The following is a 20446-nucleotide window of genomic DNA, read 5'->3' as shown; positions in this document are numbered from 1 at the left end:
GATTTCCGACGGTTCATGAAAGATTGCGCAGCAATCGCTCGACCACTCACTGAACTTCTGAAGAAAGACATGCCTTTTACATGGGGTTCCCCTCAGGCTGCCGCATTTTCACGCCTTATCACGATTCTCACCAATCCACCGGTCTAGGCCCCCCTTACCCCGTCCGCACCTACAGAGGTCTGAACCGATGCCAGTGGTTATGGGATTGGCGGCGTCTTATCGCAATGTCAACACAGACACGACCGCGTCATAGCCTATGCTAGCCGGCTCCTGACAACTGCAGAGCGCAACTATTCCATTACCGAGTGCGAATGTCTGGGCTGTTTCAAAGTTCTGCCGATATTTATATGGCAAGCCCTTCTCAGTGATCACAGACCACCATGCGCTCTGTTCGCTTTCGTCACTCACAGATCCTACTGGCTGGCTTGATCGTTGTGCCCTCTGACTACAGGAATATCTCTACACAGTGACTTACAAGTCAGGACGCCAACCCCAAGTCGCAGATTGCCTCTCTCGCTACCCAGTCGAAGACGCGACCTCTACGTCTGATGCTGACACCGACGCCTGTGTTCTCTCTGTTTTTCCACTGTTCCATGTCGCCGACGAGCAGCGCCGTGATACGTCCTTGTGTATCATCATTGACTGCCTGGAATCGTCACTCGCCGACAGTTCCCTTCGCTTATTCACACATCAAGATGGCGTACTCTACCGGCACAATGTTCACCCCAATGGCCCTGCATTACTCCTTGTGATCCCTAAACACCTTCGCTCAGCTGTTCTCCACGAACTTCACGGCCTTCCCACTGCCGGTCACTACATACCTATACCCGGATCCGCCGACGCTTCTTTTGGCCAGGGCTTGCTCGCTCCGTTCAAAGGTACATAGCTACGTGCGAGAAATGGCGGCTACGCAAGACACCATTGACGCTCCCTGCTGGGTACCTTCAATCACTCAACATTCCCACGGAACCATTCTTTCGGGTTGGTTCAGACTTACTTGGCCATTTTTCTTTTTCTACCTCTGGGAACAGGTGGATTGCTGTGGCCATGGATTACGCCACACACTACACCATCACCTGAGTGCTTCCTACAAGCTGCGCCACAGATGTCTCCTATTTTCTTCTATGCGACACGATTTTATTACGTGGAGCTCCGCGACAACTTCTCACAGGCTGTGGCTAGGCATTCCTATCAAAAGTTATCGCGGACATTCTGCAGTCCTGTGCCATGAGGCACAAGCTAACCACGTAATATCATCCGCAAACAAATGGCCTCACAGAGCGTCTCAATCGTACTCTCACAGACATGCTCGCGAAATATGTCTCTTCAGACCACACTGACTGGGACCTCATTCTACCGTTTGTCACATTTGCTTATAATTCCGTGCGCCACGACACAGCTGGTTTTTCCCCATTTTTCCTTCTGTTCGGCCGAGAACCAGCGCTGCCCTTCGACACAACCCTCCCTGTTCACGTGGCACCGAGCAGTGAATATACATTTGATGCCGTCGCCCGCTGTGCCCACGCAAGGGAAGTTGCCCATGACCACTTTCTGAAATCCCAAGACAGTCAAAGGCATTTGTACGACCAGTGTCACCGAGACGTGCACTTCCCGCCTGGTTCTGTGGTGCTTCTATGGTCTCCGTCGCGTCAGGTCGGCATGTCAGAAAAACTGCTTTCTTGTTACACAGGCCCATACCGAGTGCTTCGTGCCGGGACTCCCGTCACCAACGAGATCGCCCCTGACGCCCCATCTGCCTCCCAGTCCAGTGATACTGTGCACGTTACACAACTGTAGCAGTATCACCCTCCCAGTGATGACATTTAGACGCTCCTGGACGCCGCTTCTGCTGCTGGGGGATTATACTACACGCGTGTGGTATTTGCTTGTTTGAACGAAGCGCGTGGGTGCCATCACTCGAGAAAAGAGGAGGAAGAACAAACTGGGCTCGCCCTGTGAATCTAACCAGTCAGCGCTGCAACCACTGTTGTAAATATAAGCTGAAAATAGTTGCTCATCTTACTGACTCATCCTTCATGTAACTAGATATATATATATTTCTTGTATTGCACTTAAAGAAAATTCGTGTGACCTCGAAGAATTCAGCACTGAAGTGACAGTGTTATATCAGTATATACAAGACCTCACAGTAGGAGACAGTTCAATTTCACAGCCCGAGTCCTCTCGGTGGTGTAATCCTGCTTCGTGTAATTGTCGCATACTTGGCTATCACTAATACTGCTTCGCCTTTCCGGCGAAACTGCAGCCTCTCTTCCTTTTTTGTTTTTTTTCTGTGAGTCCGAGTATAAGCGCTGATGCGCATGACTGCTGTTCGTTGTTATTTCGAGTGAATCCAGCTTGGCCTCATTTCGGTTACTGAGTGAATTATACAGTGTTCCCCAACTATCATACACCAAGACTTAAAAAAGAGCAGTTGGGTTACTCAAAGCAAACCTAGTGCATATTGTTTCCGCTACAGTGGAGTAGCCGCCAGTAATTCTTTTGTTTTATTTAGAAAATACCTGCGTCGCCTCAAAGGTATTATCGCAGTGGAGACAGAAAAAGATGTATTAAATCGTTCACAGAAATAAGTAAAGGATGTATAAATTAAGGTAACATCAAGGTGGGAGCACACAATAAGTGAACATTTTCAAGCGCAATGGAAAATTAAAACAAAATTAACACAGTAATGCATTGTCACAAACACAGACAGGGATAAAAATCGTGATTATCAGGTATTGAAACACATTCCTCCGGTAACAAATTCCCGTCTGTGACAGATTGTGGAAAAAGGATTTAACAAAACGGTGCGTAATATAGCTGTATTCTCACACCTTCCTAGAGATTTAATTTGGTAATTGCAATTAATGATCTAACTCGAGAACTACTGTCCTAATTTTCAAAGTGCCCATGAGGCATTTGTAGTGCCCAAAATGACATCAAACTGCGGTGTTTTCAGCAACGTACTAATTGTGCACAATTTTTTTCTGAATGGCAAAGAAATCTCACGAAGTATGAAAAATACCACGTGAGTGTGCTCCTGCCTGCATCTTAAAGCAGCGCCCTCAAATAAGCTGTTTGCAAGCAATTGCTCTGCCCGTCACAAACCCGAAGAGGTAGTGTATCACCTTGATAATGGTAGAGAAGGAAACTAACAGCAGGTCTTGCAGCTTTGCAGCTGTTCCTTCCTCTCATTTCTACGTTACACTTACTATCCGTCTCTCAAGGCCGTCTCAAGGCCGAAGCGCCACTCTGACTATGCACGAAATGCGAAAAGCAATGAAACAGGCACAAAATGTTTCAAAATCCTGGCATTGCTCGCACTGCATCGAAAGAGTCAGCACAAAGCTGCATTTTGCGCCAGAAACTTGCTTCGGACCAAAGTCAAAATAATGTGACCGTTTAATTTTTCATGAAAGTGTATACGTGCTGCAAAAACAGGTTTGCGTCAAAAAATAAATCCGAAATAAACAGACTGGGAAGTGACCAGCGTGCAGAGAAAAGGCAAAACTGGTGCCTTCAAGAAAGTAAATATACCACTTTTAAATGAGCCGAATTGGCAATCACAATGTCTGCACAAAAAAATAATAATAATCAAGAAATAACATCACATTTCAGCATAGCCCTATTATCTTTGAATTCGTAATCTCCGTTGTACACCAGCTGCTGCCTAGAGAAAGTGTTCGAATAGGTCTCTTTTTGCAGATACGCAGTACTGTGCCCGCTTTATCACATCTTCAGTGGCTTTCTCGATGACCGACGCCGGAATTCTACGGCAGACATCCGTTATTCTTGCCTTGAACTAATCTGACGTCCATCTTCATCGTGTACGCACGATCTTTCACATAACCTCAAATAGAGGTCAGGTAACCTAGCCGGCCAATTTACAGGCCCATCCCGTCCAATCTATTGTGCATGAAAAGTCTCATCTAGCCAGTTTCGCGCTCAGCTGCTGCTGTGTGCAGGTGCCCCATCCTGCTGATACCATAGATGTGACAGCGGTACTTCACTGAGGAACTCATCCACCAAGTATTTGATCTACATAGCCCTATCCAGTCAATATGTGATTGAAGAAGATGGGACCGATTGTAGCACCGGCATAAATTCTGCACCCCACATTGAACAACCACTGGTACTGGTGCCGTGTCTGCTATATCCAGTGTGGATTGGAGTCACTCCAATAGTGTGCATTATGTTTAATTTACCTAGACATTTCTGGGAAAATTGGCTTCATCTGTGTACAGAATGTCGCTCAAGAAGTCCGGTGACTCATCGGCTTTTGTGAGGACCCGATTCGAGAAATCTAGATGATTTTACAGGTCCCTATCTTCCAAGCATTGGTGCTGGTTAACGTGGTACGGGTGAAAGGCCATCATTTAGAATCCTTCAAACTGATGGCTTGGAAATCGGTGCCTGTGCCGCCATGTTCCGCATGCTGGCATGAGGCCATATATGTTAGAACATGCGTGCATAGGCTAGGACTCAAAGATGGAGTCCTCTGCAGCTGTTTCTTGAAGCTGCCGGTTTGTCTCAGGTTTTCATAATTTCTTATGACAGTCGATGCGTTTAGTCTGCCGCCACACTTCCATGACTGATATATATATATTTGCGGCCTTCCTCATGTTGCCATTTGCAGATCCCTAGACAGGGATCATGTTTACATTCTGCTCATCAGAGAAAGGCATGGTGACTGGGACAAAATAAAACGCACCTTTATACCTTTGAACTGAGGTAGTCAATTTTCTTTTGTGGTGATAGGTTATGTGGCAAAAAAAAAAAGCATCCGCGCACTTTATCTATGCTAAGACAACAGCTATCACAGCTTGTTTCCAACTAACACCAAACGCTACATTTTTTTCGGCTGGAGCGTGGCAGATAAGGCACTAGCTTGGCAGATAAGGCACTAGCTTGATCACGATGTTTTTCTTTATTTCCTTTGTTTCGTTCTGGATAACTCAGAAGGAGCCTGTTCGAGGGTGCTGCTTTATAATCCGGGAGGAAGCGCAGTCACATAATAATCTCCATGTTTTGCGGGGTTTATTTATCAGTCGGAAAAAAATTTGCATGCGATTAGTACATCGCTAAAGATACTGCAGTTAGATGTCCCTTGGCTGTGCCTTCAGATAGCTCATTGACACTTTGATAATCAGGATAGTATATCTCAAGTTAGTTAATGAATTACAATTAGCTAATTAAATCTCTAACAAAACATTACTGGCAGCTACTCCACTGTACAATATGCACTAGGTTTTCTTCGAGTAACGCATTGCTCTTTTTTTTTTTATCTTTGTGCACGATAGTGGGACAGTCTGTATATATTTATCACCTTTGCATGCAAGTGACCATGTTTCCATCCCTAATAAATGTTGTAAATTATTATAAATGCTTTTTTATATTTTTCGTGAGTCTCTAGCATTGCTTACTGGAAAGAGAAGCGATACTGAGACACACAACATTCACGTGCATTTCACACGCCATTGATAAGACTCTGCCGAAGGGGTCACTAAAGTCTATAGGTTTTTTTTTTTTTTAGTGGTCAGAAAAGCACGCAAAGCAATTTAAAGTGTGGTGAACATACAGCAACATATTCATTCTCTACGCATAGGCTATCCATATTTTTAAAAATAATTTTCATTGGCTACCTCCATCTCTTTCAAAAATATAATAGCCTTTGTCCTGTGTGTATCCTTAAATATATTGTGTATGTGCATGGTGTTTACAGAAATTTAAAACAGAATGTTGAAGTGACAAAATACGTACGAGGCAGCCGCTGCTAGTGCTTCTAATGCATGTGTGCTCTTATTGTCGTAATTTGCCGAAATAAAGTGAAAGTATGAAATAAAAGTCATGCACGTTCGCACCAACAATGATGCAGTAAGCGATTTACGAGCCCCAGTAAAATTTCAAGTGAAAAGGCCAAGGAAAGTCAATAGAAACCGCAAATGATGTGGGTGACAAAGCTCTGGTAATGGCACTTTAGGTGTGTGTGTCTGGGGGAGGGAGGGGGCTTCTGCATCGCCCAGTGAGGGCTCAGTCCCCCCCCCCCCCCCCCCCCCCTGGAAAACTCCTGAGGGGGCTCGGGCCCTGGAGCCCCCCCCCCCCCCCCCCCGTAGTCAGCGCCTATGGAAGAGCCATAGCGGACTTGCTCTGGTGGGCTAGCCAAAACTTCTGTCTCCGGACACACCTGGCCATTCACTGAAAGTTGGCACATATACAGCTTCAACAGCTGCAGGTAGTTATCACCTGAATTGCGGACCCACCTCTCACAGCTCCTAGCCATGTGGCCTTTTTCTCCGCAGTTGTAGCACACACCTCTCTCCTGCACCTCCAACGCGCATACGCCATCAGCAGACGCCTTCATTTCTTGTGCTACTTTATGTATGTCACTCTCTTTCTCCTGGTGTGGGCTGGGGAAAATTGAAGTCTCTGGTTTAAGATTCCTGCGGAAAGGCTTGTTACCCTTTTGCTTCCTGGTATCAAATACCACTTTGTCGCTTCTCTCTGATTGTCGCAGCATAGTACGGAAACTTTGGCACATGCAGTAATCCTTGGCGAGTTCTGCTGCTCTCTCTTTTTGGTCTACGAAGTCGGCGTGAAATCCTAGACTGAAGTGTCTGAACAAAGCCTTATTAGCCCTATCGTAGCCTTGCACTTTCTCCTAGGACAAGCAGTTGATGAAATAGTTAGCAATACTAAACCAGATTAGCACTGGTAATCTCTCAGTCCACTAGTCCCAGCTGACATGCTCTTTATCACACACTCATTCAAAACCGGCGAGGAAATTAACTATATCCTCGTCTGCTCTGAAAGTGTGGAGCTGGCATCACGCTGTCTGCCATCTAAGTATCTGGCTTTTCCGCTCAAGCTCTTCCATCGTAAGAGCATGCCGTTACGCTGTGTCCTGCTCGTGCATTTATGCTTCACGCTTGTGTCTTTCTGCCGCTTCAGGCTCGCACCTCTCACACTCCTCTGCCTCTTGCTTTCTTTCAACAATGGTTTCCCAAGCCTCGTCAGATTCCTCGACCATCACATCTTCTGCGTTCATGATGTCAGTAACTGCTTATTTTTTGCGGAGCCGGCGGAAATGCCCAACTTTTTGCACATTAAAAGGAGGTCCTGCACTTCAAATTTCTCCATAGCGAATTTGTTTGCCTTCAAAATTCACGCTTCCTTAAAACTGAAATTTGAATTTCCAAAAAGGTGAATTTCTAAAACAGTGCCCACCAGAAAACACATACTCTCCCAGCATCTGCTTTCATGTACTAGAGAGAGTTCTGGGAAAATGAGGAGCAAACATCAGGCACTAGCTCGCCTGTTCTTATTGCTAGCATCATGAGACTGCAGAATTTCTCATTCTTCGCACCCTTTCCTAATGCAATAATTTTTCTGGCTTCACCAGCGTCCTCCCAGCTCCTCTCCTCATTCTGCAAAAGCTCTAATTGTTACCTTTTTCCTTTCGCAGGGCCAACCGAAATACCAATCTGCTCACGACTTTTGAGGAGTTCTTGGATTTCTAACTTATCCAATGCGTATACAGTGCACCCTGTGTTTCTTCCCTACTGGTAACTTAGCCCACTAGACGCTATATTCTTGGTCTACGAGACAAAATCACTAACACAGAACACCATTACCAACTGCCAGCACTAATGAGTCTGGCAAAAAGAGAAGCAAATACTTAGCACTGACCACACCGATGTAGCCAATGCCAACCGATGCCAGCCACTGTTGTGAAAGTCGGGGGTCCATGTGGCCGTGGAGATTCCATGGATGGTGGTGTGCCAGGTGCCAGGAGGAAGGTCCTGAGCAATGTTCAAGAGAACAGAAAAAGGTTTATAAACAAAAGTACATGATTAAAACATCGAAATCGGCTCCAACTCTCGGAGCACACAACATCGTAGAGTTGCATGTCCAAGCCTACCCTCACAGCGGTGCAGATTTGCTTTTTATGCCATTTATTTATCTCTTTCCCCCATTGAGGGAATTCACTGGCCAATGACAAATGCTGAACCATTCACAACATCCCTCTTCCAATGTCCCACCTTTTTGCAGTACTGCCACTTTTTTTTCTGAACCCCCACTTGTCTCCAACTTTGCACAATACGAGGCAACCATGTGGCAAACAGCGAACCTGCTGTTGTTGTTCTTTTCCTGCGAGCCCTTGACAATGGCCCTGTCATCAATTACTGGCTTCTTTGTTACTGTTAGGAGAGGACGACGTTGTTGTCTTGAAGTGAGCTGTCATTTCTGGGCGTTCGAAAATACAAAATTCTGGAACATGACTGCTTGTCCATAAGACTCAAGTGATGCTGATTGAGTTGCCTTGAGAGAACGATGAGGCGTGATCAGCACCCGTGACACCTTAATGTCTGCCAGTGAAGTATGCTTTGTTCTGAGGGATCGCCAGGCAGAACAGTTTTCTTAGTTCCAACGTCTTTAGATAGAAGCTCCTGAGACAAATATTTGTCTTAAAGGGAGCACTAAAGGAAAAAATTATGTCGAGCTAGATCAATAGATTATTCATCTAGAGCTCTATCATTGTTTTCTGTGTGCCAATTTATCACTTTGTTGCTTAGAAAATGGCCACCAAGGATCTCACTGCTGCTCCTCAATTTGAGCCACCCCACACTAAAATGGACAAGTTGATGTAATCTCCACGTGACTTCCCTCTATGGCACCCTCTATGAATCAGTGAGTGCTGACATCACATGAGAGGTAGAACAATAGGTGGTGCTACTCCGATATTACATTTTCGTCATTTTCTCGCTTACACAAGCTCTCAAGCTCTGTTCTCGCTATGATGAATTTGTTACCATGGAAGTCTAATTTATCAATCTAGTTGAACCTAATATTTTTCTTTGGTGTCATCTTAAAGTTATTCCTTAGCCCTTTACCATGGCATCACTCATAGTCCATGTGAGGGTACAAAATTCGATCTATCCATCCATCCGTCCATCATTCAATGCTTGTGCCTCCTCAGAGGGGATGGTTCCAATACACATAAACCGTTGTTTTGCAGGAGCTAACATCACCTGAACAAAACTTGGCCTACCTGCAGAGACTTGTGCAGCCTCATCGTATGGAGGATATCACACCAGGTTGTGCATCACCAGTCACAGAACTTCCATTCACATGTGTTTCGCATTTCAACTGGGAAGACTACGCAAGTAGAACTGGCTCCACACTGTTGCATAAGTGCCACTCGGACAAAAGACAAGCTGCTGGCGCTGGCAGAGATGTAATTTCGTCAAGACGCATCATCAGCTGTTTTCTCGATCCGTCTGTGGCAGAAGTTATTTCAAAAAGACTCAAAGAACTTATTAAATAAAATTATCACTCCCTATAAATGAAACTCTGCATTTACTTATCCGCATGGCCTATAAAGCTAGAGTTACACATGAACCTTATTGCAGTGATAACCTGTATATGGCAGCCAGCTCCACAGTGTCAAATAGTGTTTACAAATGTTGATACATAGTTTTTAACATTTCTATCAGCTATTGCAGTTACAGGAAAGAAAATCTGTAGCAGATACTATGCGAAATAGCCTGTACAGTGGTACAGGCGGACATAACTTGCATGACAAACTACAATAATCAGTCAGCTAGTTAACAATAACATTATAATTGACATGCTTAAATCCCACATTTACGTTGCATAATTAAAGTTGCTGATTGTCTAAGGTCTTTCCTGTAAAATTATACTCGCGGGATTGTTCATCAAGATATCAGCGCCCATGTATGTATATTGTCCCTTGGAGTACATCTGTGATTATTTGTAATCAGTGTGACACATTATTATTGAAGGAAACACACCTGGTTTCTCACCAGGTTTAGTGCAATACTTCATACACAGTAATTGTGAAGCTTAGATATTAGTACGTCACAGGCACGTACCCAGGATTTCTTTTTTTGGCCGGGGGGGGGGGGGCTGAGGGGGTGGAGGCCCACCACCTCCATCATCATCATCAGCCTGTTTTATGTCCACTGCAGTACGAAGGCCTCTCCCTGCGATCTCCAATTACCCCTGTCCTGCGCCAACCGATTCCAACTAGCGCCCACGAATTTCCTAATTTCATCACTCCACCTAGTGTTTTGTCGTCCTCGATTGCGTTTCCCTTCTCTTGGTACCCATTCTGTAACCCTAATGGTCCAACGGTTATCTAACCAGCGCATCACATGACCTGCCCAGCTACATTTTTTCCTCTTGATGTCAATTAGAATATCGTCTATACCCGTTCGCTCTCTGATCCAAACCACTCTCTTTCTCTCTCTTAACGTTATGCCTAGCAATCTTCGTTTGCTTGCTCTTTGCGCGGTCCTTAACTTGCTCTCAACTCTCTGCCCCATATGTCAGCACTGGCAAAATGCACTGATTGCACACCTTACTTTTCAATAATAATGGTAAGCTTCCAGTCAGGAGCTGGCAATGTCTGCCGTATGCGATCCAACCTATTTTTATTCTTCTGTGAATTTCCTTCTCATGATCAGGATTCCCTGTGATTAATTGACCTGGGTAAACGTACTCCTTCACAGTCTTCAGTGGCCGACTGGCGATCCTGATCTCTTGTTCCTTTGCCCGGCTATTTATCATTATCTTCATCTTCTGCATATTAATATTCAACCTCACTCTTACACTCTCTCTGTTAAGGTCTCCAATCATTTGTTGTAACTCGTCTGCATTGTTGTTGAATAGAACAATGTCATCGGCAAACCGAAGGTTGCTGAGATATCTGCCGTCGATCTTTACTCCTAAGCCTTTCCAGTTTAATAGCTTGAATTCTAAGCACGTAGTGAATAGCTTTGGAGAAATTGTGTCTCCCTGTCTGACCCCTTTCTCTATAGGTATCTCCCTGCTTTTCTTGTGTAGAATTAAGGTAGCTGTAGAACCTCTGTAGATATTCTTACGCGAAGGATGAGTCAGTAAGACGAGAAACTATTTACAGAATATATTTACAACTGTTGCAGCGCTGACCGGTTAGATTCACAGCGCGAGCCCAGTTCGTTCTTCCTCCTATTTTCTGGAGTGATGGCGCCTACGCGCCTCGTTCAAGCAAACAAATACCACACGCATGTAGCAATATTTTCCAAGCTTTTTACGTAAGCGTTGTGTACTCCTTGATTATGTAGTGCCTCTATGATTGCTCGTATCTCTACTGAATCAAATGCCTTTTCGTAATCTATATAAGCCACATAGAGAGGCTTATTGTACTCTGCAGATTTCGCGATAACCTGATTGATGACATGGATGTGATCCATTGTAAAGTATCTCTTCCTGAAGCCAGCCTGTTCCCTTGGTTGACGAAATTCAGCGTTGCCCTTATTCTATTGGAGATTATTTTGGTAAATATTTTATATAATACTGGGAGCAAGCTAATGGTCTCATAATTTTTCAATTCTTTAACGTCTCCTCTTTTGTGGATTAGTATAATGTCTGCATTCTTCCAGTTTTCTGGGACCCTTGCAGTCGATAGACACTTCGTATAAAGATCCGCCAGTTTTCCAAGCATTGTGTCTTCTCCATCTTTGATTAAATCAACTGTTATTCCACCTTCTCCTCCCGCTCTTCATCCTTTCATGTCTTGCAGGGCCCTTCTGACCTCATCGCTAGTTATAGGAGAGTTTCTGTATCCTGTTCACTACTGTTTCTAAGTGAGGTATCGTGACTCCTCTGGGTACTGTATACAGGTTAGCTTAGAATTTTTCCGCTGCTTTTACTATATCTTCGAGATTGCTGATATTATCCTTCTTATCTTTTAGTGCATACATCATAGTTTGTCCTATGCCAGGTTTCTTTATTACTGATTTCAGGCTGCGTTCATTTCTTACGGCTTCTTCAGTCTTTCTCATGTTATAGTTTCAAATATCAGTTATTTTCGCCTTGTTGATCAGTTTTGACAGTTCCGCGAATTGCGTAACGCTGTGCGGCCGCCAGTCCCATAAGGCCAAGATATAGTCCGGCGTTCTCGGCGCGCCAGGCCGCGGCAGGCGAAGTCGGATACGCTGCGCTAGCGACGCCAGGGGTGCAAGAAATTTGCTTCCTCTAGAGTTCGGCGTGCGCGCGCAGCTCGAGGCTGGCGCCATCTGTGCGTCCGGGAGCGCAACTTCGCCGCGGCGAACAGCTGTATACATGGCGCATGCGCGTCGTTCGGGTAGCGCGCGCGCTTTTCGTTCCGCGCGCTGTTTGTGCGCTAAAATGAAAACTTTTGCGGGATGGCGTTAACTTGTCCTGACAGCCAGAAAAAAAAACATAAGGTTTTACGTGCGAAAACCACTTTCTTTCTGACCTGGGCTTCTTTAACGTGTACCTAAATCTAAGCACACGGGTGTTTTTCGCATTTCGCCCCCATCGAAATGCGGCCGCCGTGCCTGACAGCCAGAACATCGCACTCATATTGCTAGTACTTCGGCTACGTCAAAAACGGAAGGGGACCATGTATGTACATGCGAAAGCTATTCGACAAGCGCCCTCAACTCGGCGACTACCACCAGCTAGTACAGAGCTGCGAAATGCAGCTTACCTGTGGCGAGACCACACTGCCTTCGTATAGCTTCCCACGCGTTGTTCTTGCGCTGTGTCGCGGTGGTCCATGCGTTTCACATCGTGTACACATGGAAGGTTGCAAATCGCTTCAAGCAGGCGTCCTCACTCGCGCTGTCATCCCACACGGATGTTCAAAAAACCACAGCCGCACTGTCAGTACGCGCACCGCAGGCCGCCATTCTGCCTTCTGCTCGCTGCCGCTGCAGCGCGCAGTGCATTCCGGTCTAGCGGCAGCCGCGTGAAATAGAACACGCTCTATGTCCGCGCCGGCGGCGTTGTGCCCGCCAAGCGCGCCTAAGCACGCCGGCTACGCCGGGACGCCGGACTGTAGAGTGCGCGCTTTTCACCGCCGTCGCTTAACCGCGCCGCGCGCGTTACGCCGGACTATATCTCTGCGATTCTAGACGTACTGCGCTCACCGCGAACGGTTAGAAAAACACCCACATAAGCATAGCAGAGAAGTGGCTACGTGAGGCGGTCCGACCGATAACTGTAGAAGTGTCATTCAAAACAAGTAATTGTTCTCCACTTCCGGCGGCGTTTTCTCTACTTCCTTTTTAAATAAAAAGATGTTCTCATAATATTCTCATAATATATTCTCATAAATAAATATTCTCATAAACAACGGTTACCTTTTTTATTATTCGCTTTTGCTTGCAGTTTGGTTGTTGCCTTGGCTCTCTCCCTTAGTAGATCGCTTAATTTCTCAACTCCTTGCGATTTTTGTTTCCAGTAGCCAATTTTGCACGAAAAGTGCTATACAATTAGGGAAAAGCAGACGAGGTAACGGGCGACAGTCATCTTGCTTATGGGTTTAAGGGTTATTGCAGGATTCCATGATGGACGCTCTTTCACATTATTTTATTTCCCACCTTATCTAACCCATATCACTTGTATATGGTTCCGGGCATCTGCCAGCATCGGGGCGAGCCCTAACTCAAGGAAATAATGAAGCAAAGGGATAAGTTAAACGCAATTGGCGTTTTCTCCGGCCGCAACTCGTTCCATGAGAGTACAGACCAGCTGAGTATCAGCCGCATCCCTCTCCTGGTCCCAGGATCAGCCTAAACAAAGAAGGTTGAACTAACAAAAGCAATAGCTATGCGCGTGACGGTTGAATAGATGGTGACAACTGAACGCATCTCGAGTTAATCACGCGGGTGCGGAATCTATGAGAAAACTGTCCTTCACATTACAAGAGATGCCGATAACCACCGCCATCTAAAAGGAGAGAAAAAGGCAGCATAATGCTGATCGATGAACAGCTGCCAAGTCTCAACATTGATCTGGCGGCGCTTTAGGAATGTGTGAGGAGTGGTGGCGTGGGTGGGGAGGGGGTATGCCACTTGACTTCGGGGGAGGGCCCGGGCCCCCCCCACCCCCATGGTACGTGCCTGGTACGTCATGATCTCTTGCTCCTTCATGTTCAGCAGTACCTGCTCAGTGGACAGATTTTTCTTCAACCCATACTACGGTTCAGACAAAATGTTATGCTTCTCAAGAAAGATTGTTAAACAATGTCCAAAAATGGTCTCAAATACTTTCATTAACACCAAGAATACCGAATTCGGCCTATAGTTATTTACAGTTCCATCACCGTGCTCTTTTGCCACTAGACATGTTCCGGCTACCACTGGACATGTTCCGGCTGGGGGCAGCGGTGGCGTAAAGGTAGAACACCCGCCTCGCGTGCAACATGCCGTGGTTCGAATCCCGATGACGCGCAATTTTCCACCGGATTAAAAAAAAATCCGCGTGTTGATAAAATGGCATAAACAGGCCTGGAGTGTGGCCCGATCCCGGTGACCAGAACCGGTAACGCACTCCCTCACCAGAGCAGGATTGGTCACCCTGGTGCAGTACTTGGCCACAACCTCCTATATGAACACAACAATCAAACCCCGGCCCTCAGTCCCCAGCAGCTGCGAAGCAACTGACCACGGCAGCGGTCAGACCTGCGACGCAGCAGAGGCTGCTAAGAATCCCTGGTTCCAGACAGGCCGCCATTGGAATATGAACCTGGCAACATTTAACGCTAGAACATTATCTAGTGAGGCGAGTCTAGCAGTGCTATTGGAGGAATCAGAGGGCAGTAAATGGGATATAATAGGGCTCAGTGAAGTTAGGAGGCCAAAAGAAGCATATACAGTGCTAAAAAGCGGGCAGGTCCTGTGCTACCGTGGCTTAGCGGAGAGACGAGAACTAGGAGTCGGATTCCTGATTAATAAGAACATAGCTGGTAACATACAGGAATTCCATAGAATTAATGAGAGGGTGGCAGGTCTTGTTGTGAAACTTAATAAGAGGTACAAAATGAAGGTTTTACAGGTCTACGACCCTACATCCAGTCATGATGACCAGGAAGTCGAAAGCTTCTATGAAGACGTGGAATCGGAGATGGGTAAAATCAAAACAAAACACACTATACTAATGGGCGACTTCAATGCCAAAGTAGGCAAGAAGCAGGCTGGAGACAAGTCAGTGGGGGAATATGGCATAGGTACTAGGAATAGCAGGGGAGAGTTATTAGTAGAGTTTGCGGAACAGAATACAAATACAATACAAATACCTTTATTTCAACATCAGGGATGTTAGGGGTGCACCCAAAAAGCCTATAACTGGCTTGACAGAGGGGCGCACCCCCGTACATAAAAACCGGCAGCAACAGAACATGGACAGAACAATAGTAATAAAAAAAGACTAAAGTGCATAGGTAAACATCATATTCAATAAATATTAGTGAACATCTTCTTGAAATAACAAATTAATAAATGAAGGCGGCAGAATTAACACGATACGCTCAGGAACACTAAGAATGCAAAATGAAGAATAACAATAAGAGAAGAAAAAAGAGAGGAAGGAGGTGCGTAGTAAAAAACACCCGTATCGTAAGGTTTTCAGTGCTCATTGCGCCGATTAAGAAATGTTGGTATTATATGTTGGAGCATTTGACGACCGTAATTAGTACGAAAGGGTGGCACATGCCAGACGTCGTTGTTACGTGTTGTGTAGTAATTAGCTTTGGGCCGTAAGTTAGCTGTGTCATCAAAGAATGTGTCATGATTTTTCCGTTTTCTTTCATATCGTTTACTTAGCAATAAATTATATAGGTCATTAATTGGTGTTACTTTTAATGATGCGAAAAGAGGTTGAGTGTGAGCAGTAAACGGGGCATTCGCAATGATACGAATGACCTTTTTTTGTATTTTCTGTAACCTATATGTATTTGACCATGTTGTTGTACCCCACATCAGATGACAATATGAAAGGTTAGATAAAAATAGTGCATTATAAACTAAAAGTCTAACACTCAGAGGTAGTAGAGAGCGGACTCTGTATAACATGCCTGTGCATTTTGCAAGTTTTTTAACCATTGTTTCGATGTGTATGTCCCATGAAAGATTGCACTGCAGTGTCACACCCAGACACTTTACTGACTCCGCTATTTCAATGCTTTGAAAACCAAGCGTTAGTGTAGGTAAGTGTTCTAGTGGTTTGTTCTTAGGTCTAAAAAGTACAGCTTTGGTTTTGGTAGCGTTAATTTTCAATAAAGATTTAGTACTCCATTCGACCAATTTGCGCAGAGTTTCATTAGCGTTTAATGTCAAGTTATTAAGTGTTTTAGCCCTAAAAAATATGCTGACGTCATCTGCATACATTATACATTTAGCGCTGTTGTCAATATTCACAATGTCGTTGATATAGATGTTAAAGAGTGTAGGTCCGAGAATACTGCCTTGCGGCACCCCAGAATGAATGGATCTAAAGTGCGATGAAGAATTGTTAATTACAACCCGTTGCTGGCGGTGCTCTAAATATGTTATTAAAAGCTGAAGGAATGTGCCGCGAAATCCATAGTGTTCGAGTTTAAGGAATAATAGGTTGTGATTTATGGAGTCGAATGCTTTGGAAAAATCCACGAAAACCCCGAGAGTTAGTTCTTTTCTTTCAAATGACTCTAATATAATTTCCTTCATGGTTAATAATGCTGTTTCTGTTGATTTTCCTGCGACAAAACCAAACTGGGAAGCTGATATGACTTTGTGCTTGTTAATAAAGCTTGTAATGCGCACTAATAAAAGCTTTTCAAAACATTTCGAAAAAACTGGTAAGATCGATATAGGTCGGTAGTTGGAGAAATTATTTTCGTCTCCTCCTTTAAAAATTATGGTAACCTTGGCTACCTGAAGCTTTTTCGGGAATGTTCCTGAGGAAAATGCCAAGTTTATTACGTATTCTAATATCGGTGCAAGTATGTGCGATGTGTACTTCGCTGGCAATATTTGGAGGTCGTCAATATCTTTACTTTTACTGTTTTTCAGCGATTGTAGGACCGACAGAACTTCGTTAGTTGTAACAGGGGTTAAAAACGCGGTTTCGCTAACCTTTTGACTCATGCTGCTTAGGTTGCTGCTTAGGTTGGGCTGCGTGCCGTCTGCGATGGACACGAAGAAATCATTGAAAGCATCTGCTAGTTGAGAGCCGGATAAGTGAGTGCCATGTGTGACTATTTCATCTACTACAGTCTTCTTTTTTAAGTTGAGCAAATTATTGAGCCTCCCCCAAACAATATCGGAGTGCTTTATTACTTCGTCGTTAAATTGGTTACTCATATAATTCCTTTTGGCTTGCCGATTAATACTGTTAGCTTTATTTATCGCAGCCTTAAACTTCTTCAAATCGTCAATATCTTTTGTTTTTAGAAAGCGCTTAAAAAGTATGTTTTTATTTCGTACTGCCTTTAGGCATTCCTTGGTTATCCACGGCTTACGCGCCTTCAAAGCTCGCACTCTTGTTTTGTATGGAAAAGTCTCACAATACAGCTGCTTGTAGGTGGAAATAAAAGTACCATAAGCTTCATCAACATTGGTTTCCTCATAGACGTTGCTCCAGTTTACTTGCGACAGTTTATCATAGAACGTTTGTAAAGTAGTCTGGTTTATGTCTTGAACACGCATAGCAAACCTTGTAGGTTTGTTAGGGGGAACTGTGTGATTTGTAATTAAATAAATTGGTAAGTGATCACTAAGATCAGTTGCCAGTGCACCGGATATTGACAATTCATCACATGCATTAGTAATGAAGGTGTCTAGTAACGTTGATATTTCGGGCGTAATGCGTGTTGGTTGATTTATGATATTGAAAAATGCGTTGGTCTCTAGTATAGTATAGAACTCTTGTTGAAGTGTTGACTTTTCAAGCAAGTTTATGTTCAAGTGGCCACCTAATATGAGTGTGTATTTATTATCATTTACCCAGCTGAAGTACTCGTCCAAAAAATGAAGAAATGTGTTACTGCTTCCCCTGGGTGGGCGGTAGGTGACAGTAAAAAGCAAGGAATTAGATTTTAGGGTAAGTACCTCGTAGTCGTCGGTTACAACACAGAAATTGTCAAGTAATTCGCATTTTAAAAACTTTTTCGACAGTATCGCAACCCCCCCACCTCTCTTAGAGCTCCGGTTAAGGAAAAATTGGAGTATTCAGGCAGATTAAGGACAGCAGAGTGGCTTTCGTACCATGTCTCAGAGATCATGACAACGTCAAACGTAAAGCTAAAGCTGGAAAGAAGGGCACATATATCATCGCTTTTGTTTCGCGCTGATCGAGCATTCAGATGCAGAAACGAAATGGTACCGCTTTTTGTCTGATAACGTGTGCTCAACTCGTAAAGTGTCAAGAGATCATAACTTGAAGCGTTCACTGAAGCCATGATCTCGGAGAAGCGGTATGTTGCAGTCTATTAACGATGGCCACACAAAGAAGCCAAAAGAGTTTAAAGAACGAAGCTTTAAAAAAGAAATGCCAATGTAAACTGCAATAGGCATACTTATAGCATGTAACAGAGACAATCTTTTTCACCGCGTCTGTGCACAAGTTGTACACTTTACAGGGCACGGCATAAGAGTTAGTAAATTTGAAATCTACATCGAGGAAGAAGGCACTACAGACTATTTTAGTACAGTCATCACACAGGTATTTACAAACCTCATTATTGGTTAGTCTAGCATCGCTGGCAGAAACAATGGTTAAGATGACGAAGCAGTAAATAGCTGTTTTAAATTGCAAAGTGTCAAAGTATTGATACCGAAGTACGCAAACAAGAGAAGTTATATTCATATGTTTCCAGTTGTTATACTTGTCAAGTAACATTCTATATTGGTGGTCCATGGGCTGATAAGAAAAACGCTTAAGCGACCTTCGCCAGGTCATCCTCACAGGTAACATGCAGGATTGAAGAATTCTCACTTTTGCGCATTAAAATCTTTCCTTGCGATACCCACACGTATTTCCAATTTTTCTCCTTTTTGAGCTTTCGAGCTTTACCCAGCAGCATCTTGTTCTCGACACACAAATGCTCATTTATGTACACGAGGTCACTTGTGTCAAATCCCAGTCTATCTGCTTTGAGAGTTTTCTTCCGAGCAGCTGACAGCAACTTTTCACGAGCAGTTCTTGAGACGAACTTTAACACAACATTAGGTTTCTTCTTATCTTTCGAACGCACACGATGAACTACATCAATGTCACCGTCAGTAACACTTGTCCCCAGACATTTTGCAATGTCCGCAACAGCCTTGCCTAGGTCCTCATTAGCTGCAACCGGAAGTCCTTGAATTTCAAGGTTCATGCTTCTACTATATTGTTTCAACCCTATTATCTCCTTCCTTGCCTGTTTAAGCTCCTCCCTCAGCTCTTCGGTCGCCGCGCGGCATTCCGCAGCTTCAGCCTTCATTTCAGCAAGTTCCTCCCTGTAACGTTCAATATCCCTCTTAAATTCTTCAAAACCATCATTCATAAACCCAATGGAGCTACGAATGCCACCAAGTTCATTGTGGATTTCAGTACTTGAAGCATCAACCTTCGCTACATCTTTTTTTATTTCTGTGGCGAATGCATCTAGCCTGACTACTAATATGCGGATAATGAATACCTTCTTCCGCAAGCGGGATAGCCGAAAGTGGACGTGGAGGAGCCCGAACGGTGAGACTAGAAATGAAATAGACTTCATACTCTGCGCTAACCCTGGCATCATACAAGATGTGGACGTGCTCGGCAAAGTGCGCTGCAATGACCATAGGATGGTAAGAACTCGAATTAGCCTAGACCTGAGGAGGGAACGGAAGAAACTGGTACATAAGAAGCCGATCAATGAGTTAGCGGTAAGAGGGAAAATAGAGGAATTCCAGATCAAGCTACAGAACAGGTATTCGGCTTGAACTCAGGAAGAGGACCTTATTGTTGAAGCAATGAACGACAATCTCGTGGCCATCATTTAGGAGTGTGCAATAGAAGTCGGTGGTAACTCCGTTGACAGGATACCAGTAAGCTACCGCAGGAGACGAAAGATCTGATCAAGAAACGCCAATGTATGAAAGCCTCTAACCCTACAGCTAGAATAGAACTGGCAGAACTTTCGAAGTTAATCAACAAGCATAAGACAGCTGACATAAGGAAGTATAATATGGACAGAATTGAACATGCTCTCAGGAACGGAGGAAGCCTAAAAGCAGTGAAGAAGAGACTAGGAATGGGCAAGCATCAGATGCATGCGTTAAGAGACAAAGCCGACAATATCATTACTAATATGGATGAGATAGTTCAAGTAGCTGAGGAGTTCTATAGAGATTTGTACAGTACCAGTGGCACCCACGACGATATAGAAGGGAGAATAGTCTAGAGGAATTCAATATCCCACAGGTAACGCCGGAAGAAGTAAAGACAGCCTTGGAAGCTATATGCAAAGGGGGAAGGCAGCTGGGGAGGATCAGGTAACAGCAGATTTGTTGAAGGATGGTGGGCAGATTGTTCTAGAGAAACTGGCCACCCTGTATATGCAATGCCTCATGACTTCGAGCGCATCGGAATCTTGGAAAAATGCGAACATTATCCTAATCCATAAGAAAAG

At 44.4% G+C, this 20446-nt stretch overlaps 2 protein-coding genes across 8 annotated transcripts in view; one reads left to right on the top strand and one right to left on the bottom strand.

Annotated features, from left to right (window-relative positions):
* Positions 1-9349, top strand: part of HSPBAP1 (HSPB1 associated protein 1) — a 41681-nt gene extending 32332 nt beyond the window's left edge. For all 6 annotated transcript variants that reach the window (XM_065450694.1, XM_065450693.1, XM_065450691.1 and 3 more), the window contains one exon: positions 9017-9349. In XM_065450694.1, the coding sequence (XP_065306766.1) occupies positions 9017-9325 (309 nt within the window). In that variant the 3' untranslated portion in view covers positions 9326-9349. The remainder of the gene's footprint in view (positions 1-9016) is intronic.
* LOC135917182 (uncharacterized) overlaps positions 1-20446 on the bottom strand; it is a 75972-nt gene that overhangs the window by 7782 nt on the left and 47744 nt on the right. The window contains exon 2 of one of the 2 annotated variants that reach the window (XM_065450688.1): positions 7687-7799. In XM_065450688.1, the coding sequence (XP_065306760.1) occupies positions 7687-7799 (113 nt within the window). Of the gene's footprint in view, positions 1-7240; positions 7800-20446 lie in introns of those variants that run through there. The other variant, XM_065450687.1, reaches the window with a different exon arrangement.

The sequence above is a fragment of the Dermacentor albipictus genome, chromosome 4, assembly GCF_038994185.2.
Source record: "Dermacentor albipictus isolate Rhodes 1998 colony chromosome 4, USDA_Dalb.pri_finalv2, whole genome shotgun sequence".
In the NCBI taxonomy this organism is placed as follows: Eukaryota; Metazoa; Arthropoda; class Arachnida; order Ixodida; family Ixodidae; genus Dermacentor; species Dermacentor albipictus.
Note: the sequence above shows the minus strand (reverse complement) of the source record. Positions and strands in the feature narration are given on the sequence as shown.